The 5,926-nt window shown below is 19.4% G+C and overlaps 3 protein-coding genes across 3 annotated transcripts in view; 2 read left to right on the top strand and 1 right to left on the bottom strand. All coding sequences in view use genetic code 6, as the record gives it.

Annotated features, from left to right (window-relative positions):
* Positions 1–555, bottom strand: part of TTHERM_00251260 (hypothetical protein) — a gene marked incomplete at both ends in the record, with an annotated part of 775 nt that extends 220 nt beyond the window's left edge. Inside the window, 2 exons of the mRNA XM_001019076.3 lie at positions 1–265; positions 384–555. The exon at positions 1–265 is cut by the window's left edge and continues 220 nt beyond it. Of these exons, the coding sequence (XP_001019076.3) occupies positions 1–265; positions 384–555 (437 nt within the window). The remainder of the gene's footprint in view (positions 266–383) is intronic.
* Positions 556–1,642: 1,087 nt separating this feature from the next.
* TTHERM_00251250 (transmembrane protein, putative) lies at positions 1,643–2,333 on the top strand (the record flags this gene model as incomplete). The annotated part of the gene is made up of 2 exons (XM_001019075.2): positions 1,643–1,695; positions 1,826–2,333. The coding sequence occupies 2 exons, from the start codon at positions 1,643–1,645 to the stop codon at positions 2,331–2,333; spliced, it is 561 nt and encodes a 186-aa protein (XP_001019075.2).
* Positions 2,334–4,438: 2,105 nt separating this feature from the next.
* On the top strand, positions 4,439–5,389 carry TTHERM_00251240 (metal cation transporter, ZIP family protein; the record flags this gene model as incomplete). The annotated part of the gene is made up of 1 exon (XM_001019074.1): positions 4,439–5,389. One exon carries the CDS (start codon positions 4,439–4,441, stop codon positions 5,387–5,389), a length of 951 nt encoding a protein of 316 aa, XP_001019074.1.
* Between the last annotated feature and the right edge of the window lie 537 nt (positions 5,390–5,926).

Below are 5,926 nucleotides of genomic sequence, written 5' to 3'. Positions count from 1 at the left end.
TGTTATATTATCTAAATAATATGGATCTATTAACTATTTTTGTACAAAATAGCTACATATTCCTCCTGCTATAGCACCTAAACCTCCTCCAAGAACAATAGCTCCTCCAAGAGCAATAGCTCCTGCTGCTGCAGGTGATATTAATGCTGCAATAGTTACTCCTAGTATACTACCTACTGTTGGTATAATACTAGAGCTAGCTGATCTTAAACTTATAATTTTTGTTTTGTTTTCAATTTCTTAAATTTGTTTAGAAGATAAATCCCTATTAACTTATTACACAAAGTTATTTTAATATTAATTAAAATGTTATTTAAAAGTATTTAATTGCCCTTTGTATTTAGATTTATAATTTTCATTAATATTTGTGAACATATTCACACATTTTTCAGCTATTAAATATTAATAATATCCATATTTTAAATAGTCTTCATTTTATATAAGAAGCAATTAGTTATCTAATTCAGAGAGAATTTAATATATTTAGTCTGTCTGTTGTGATTCTTCTTGTAAAAGATCATCCAAACTAATTAAGAGGATATTTATGTTTTACATCTTTAATCTTATTTATTTATTTTTATTTTTATATTTCTTTTTTTTTAATGAAATTATTATCTTTATTTTGATTGTCCTAAAGTGATAAAAAGACCTATAATTACTAAATTGTTTATTAATATTTTAAATTATTTAAAATAGATACTTTTATTTTTAAAAGATTTATCAATAAAAGAATTTAATTGAAATAGTTTATCAATCAAATTTAAAAGAATAAAATAAAAATACTTTTATTTTTAAATTAATTTATAATTCAGAGTATTTTTTATTAAATAATATTTCATTTTTAAAATTAATTAAGGACCAAATTTTTCAAAATGCTGATTTTTTTTACTTTGAAATTTATGATATAAATAAGATATTTATCTTTATTATTTGTTGATGCGAAAGCCTATTTATAGTTAAATAAAATAAAATAATTACCAATAAATATATTTAATAAAAGCAATTTGAAAAAATATATTTATTAAAAGTGTTTTTAAAAATTAGTTTAAATATAAAGTAGAGATTAATTTAAATTAATTAATAATAATTAACTTTTGTTTATAATTGAATATTCTAATAACCTTCAAAAAGCTATAAAATAATTATTAATAAAAGTGTTTTTAAAAAATAGTTTAAATTTAAAGTAAAGACCAATTAGATTTAATAATAATTCACTTTTGTTAAATATTCTAATAACCTTCAAAAAAATTATTTATAGAAAAAACAAATAATTATAAATAAATCTATTAATAAAAGTGTTTTGAAAAAATATATTTATTAAAAGTGTTTTTAAAAATTAGTTTATATTTAAAGTAAAGATCGATTTTAAATAAAATAATCATAATTCACTTTATTATTTACTTAATAATTTAATAACCTTTAAAAAAAAAATTATTATTGATAGATAAAAGTATTATCAAAAAATCTATTTTATTAAAAGTGTTTTGAAAAAAATATATTTATTGAAATTGTTCTTAAAAATTAGTTTAGATATAAAGTAAAAATTGATTTTAAATTAATTAATCATAATTCACTTTTTTTATAATTAAATTATATATTAAACTTTTTAAAAAAATAAAAATTGAATAATTATTTACAGAAAATGGATAATATGTATCTTAATGGGCAAAATATGAAAGAGCAATAATCTAAAAAGTAAATTAATTATTAACTAATATATTTAATTACCAACTGAAGTTAGATAAAATTTTAAGTTATATATAAAATAGTTTAAAATACTTAAAAATGTTAATAAATTATAGTAAATAAAAAATTTTTTTTATAGAGAAATGGACAGTTATCATGAAGATTAGTTTAATTAAAATAATTTATAATTAATATGTTCTTAATCAATACCTCTTGAATCTGAAAAATAAAACAAATACACTTTTTCTGATATTGTAAAGTATTGTATTGTAGGAGCGATGATAGGAGCTTTAATTCAAGAAATATTTTACTTGCTAATCAAATAAAAATTTGAGTTAGTAATATTAGGACCTGTAGTAGGAAGTTTTGCTCCTTTAATAGTGATGGCTTTGAAACACTATTATTAGAATTAACAATAAAATAGGCTAAGTGATTATGAAAAATTAGTTGGAATTAATTACTTCAAAGAAGTAAATGGAAGAGATTACACAAAAGAAGAGTTTGATAAAAAGTTTAATAGGTCTCTCTTATTTGAAGATCCTAATAAATAACCAACTAAGGCTTTGGCGCAGAATGCACTTTTAAGATAAACTAAATTAAAATAAGCAAAAGTGATGGTTTATAAGAAGTATGGCTGGGAAGAGTGAGTAATTTTTACAATTGAGCTAAAATTTTGCAAAAAATAGTCTATAATAATTAATATATTTTAAAGATAAACTATTTAATATTAAATTTTGTATTTTAATTAATTGATTGATTGATATAAATATAAATAATTAAAATCAAACTGAGAGGATACAATTTTAAATGTAAAAAACTGAAAATGAATGTTAATAAACAAAATAAACAATATCAACTTTCAAATAAATACCATTTCTTTAACTTAATAGAAAATATATTTAAAAGATACTTTTTTATATTTTAATTATTAATGTTAAATTTTTAATTTTTTTTACCATCACCTGTTTTTAATCTTTTTAAGATTTCTCTCAAAATGATGTGTCTATTTTCAAATAAATTGTTCAAGATAACTTACTTGATTTAAAAATATAAAAAAAGAAATTTATTTTTTACTAAAATACTTATTCATTATTTTATGTCTTTATTTATTAATTTTTTTCTTTCTCAATTAAACTCATACTCAGTTAGAAAGCAAAATAAAACTTAAAAATTTTAATTTTTTATTCTAAGAAGAAAAAGAAATAAAAATGGTATTTTAGAATAATGAATTTGATAATCTGGAAGCTATTATATAACAAACACCTAATTAAAAACTAGTGATATGAAAATCGCTTGCTGTTAATTAGAATATTTGTTTAGCTTTAATTAAGAAATAAATATTTATAATCTAAATTTTTTATTTTTTGCTAAGTAAGAGCATTTGAGTTAAGTAGAATAATCAAAAAAAAATTTATCAAAATATTTTGCTATGATAGTATGAGTTTAGCGTATTTTTAATGTTTTCATAGAGCTAATGGTGGAATGACGGGTGAGAGGAGGAGGTTAAAATTTAGAATTTTTAAGAGCTGTATAGAAAAATTTTATATATTTTGAAACGCTATTTATTTTCATAAAACTTTTTAAAAAATAAAAAATAAAATTTTAAATCATAAATTTAATTTAAAAATCATATAAAAAGGTTTGAGCTCCAAAATTTTTTAAATAATAATAATTTTATTTTATTGATTTGATTTTGAAAGGAATTTAATAGTTATATACATTTTAAATGAGGTTTAATATTAAACAAAAGAATAATATTACAAGGATTTGATAATAATATCTTCTAAATCTACTAATAATTTACATATTCAAAAACCTAAGTGACGAAATTTTAAAAACTAATATAAAATTGATACATGTTTCAGATGATATACAAACAAAAATTTATGGTAAAAATAGAATCAACGACGATAGTTTTATCAAATTATCTAATCAATTTTTATAGATTTCATAAAAAAATCATTATTTAAGAACTAAAGAAATTCTCATAATATCTATTCATAAAGATGAGGGAAAACTTAAATTGGAGGAAAAAATTTAAAAACTCCATAGCTTATATTTCTGTTTTACAAAAAAAAACATACCAATTAAATAAATTATCTTAGTAACTAGATTTATAGGTATGATTTGTTATTTTTTGTGCATTTTAATAACGAAATATTAAAAAAGACATTAATTTAAGAGTGACTCATTAGCCACTTCATGAGTACCTTCTTAATTATTTTAAAGAAATATAACTGATTACTTTTATTTTGTGTTCAAAATTGGATTAAATTCTTTTCAAAGATATTTTGCAGACAAAAATAATTTTTAAATAAAACATTTGGAAATAGTTGAATATTGAAAATATTAATTCTTACAATTTATATTTTGAGCTAAACTCATTTTTATAGAAAAGATCATAAATGAATACTTTAAAGATAATATAAATTTAATAAGACAAAATAGTAGACGATTTTATGAGAAAAATAGACTTTGTATACTAAAAATGGTTCTAGAAAATTTAAAAGTTATGGTTGATTATTTTGTATCTATTTTAGATGATGTCATGAAAACAAAAACCACTTAATTAATTAAAATAACCAATTCTGATGTTGGTTAATGATAGCAAAATAGATATGAAAATTTTATTAGAATGATTAACTATGATATATCTAATGATTGATTTTAAAAATGCAATAACTTTTGATTTGCAAATACTAATAATTATTTTTAAATAAAAGTTAGTATTAATTTAATTCAAAAAAACAAAATGATAGATGGCACTATAATAGTCAAATCTGTAGCTATGGTAATTATGTTCCTCATAATTGTTATTATGGGAAATTTACCTCTAAGGGTAAAATCATTTAGGGAAAATAAAAAGATTCTTTCAATTTTTTCAGCATTTTCTGGAGGTTTGTTCATATCAATAGGCCTGATTCATATCCTTCCTGAAGCAGGAGAAGATTTTGAAAAATATTACAACTCAGTAGAACATTTCCCATTTTAAATGTTTATAGCTGTTATTAGTATTTCATTTTTACTTTTTATTGAGAAAATAATTGGAGAATAATTTACACATCATCATCACCACTAATACAATAATTCAAATGATTTAGAGAGCTAATAACAAGACTAACAAATTAATGAAAATTGTCTTCTTCCTTTTGAAATAGAAGATGATACAATCATATCAAAATAAAGCCAAATTAAACAAGTTTTTGAAGAAATAGATATTTCGTTAAGTAATTAAGAAGATAATAATAAATCGAATATTATTACACCTTTTGTTCTCTAAATAGCTTTAGGTATTCATGCTACTTTAGAGGGATTAGCAATAGGTGTAGAATAAGATTTCTCAAAGTGTTTAACTATCACCCTTGCTATTTTGGTCCATAAATGGGCTGAAGGCTTGGTCTTAGGATTAGCTTTGAAATAATCTAAAATGAATATAAATAGAGCTACAATAATGGTTATTATTCAATCTACAATGAATCCTTTAGGAATATGCATAGGGTGGGGACTTAGTGGAAATGGATATCTAATAAATGGTATTCTTATGAGTATCAGTGCTGGAACATTCATTTACATAGCTACCTAAGAAATTATAGCATAAGAATTTAATAAAAACAGATACTAAGTATGTAAATTCTTTTTCTTTTTAATTGGAGTTGGGTTTATTAGTTCCTTATATTTTATTGAATAAGCTACTAATAGCTGATTTTTTAGTAACAGATTCCACACAAAATAATTTCCATAAATTTTTTAATTTTTATATTATATAAAATTGTATTTTAAATTATATATATTTTTATTACAAATTATTATTTGTATTTTATCAATTTGAAATTGTGAATTTCTTAAAAAATAAAAATAATTCAATTTGTTTGTCAAACTTTTTAAGAAATATTTTTTTTTATACCAATTTTGGCTTTAATCAATGAGGATTTAGGTTATTTTAATAATTAAATAAATCAACATAATTTTCAAACTTGTAAAGAAGATAATAATTATCTTTATTAAATAAAATAAAGATATTTTTTTTAATTTTTGTCAAAAATTTTAGTAAAAAATAACATAAACTATACAGTTAGAATATTCTTTAAAATAATTATTATCTTATAACATTTTTGATGTAAAAATATGTTTTTATTTTAAATTTTTAAAAAATTTTTATAAAATGTAATATATGTTATTATAAACTTACAAATAATAAAATCTAAATTAATAGCATAAAAATTTTAATTATTAATATAAC

This window comes from Tetrahymena thermophila (assembly GCF_000189635.1).
Source record: "Tetrahymena thermophila SB210 genomic scaffold scf_8254590, whole genome shotgun sequence".
In the NCBI taxonomy this organism is placed as follows: Eukaryota; Ciliophora; class Oligohymenophorea; order Hymenostomatida; family Tetrahymenidae; genus Tetrahymena; species Tetrahymena thermophila.
The sequence above is the reverse complement of the archived record's forward strand: the minus strand, read 5'-3'. Positions and strand labels throughout refer to the sequence as shown.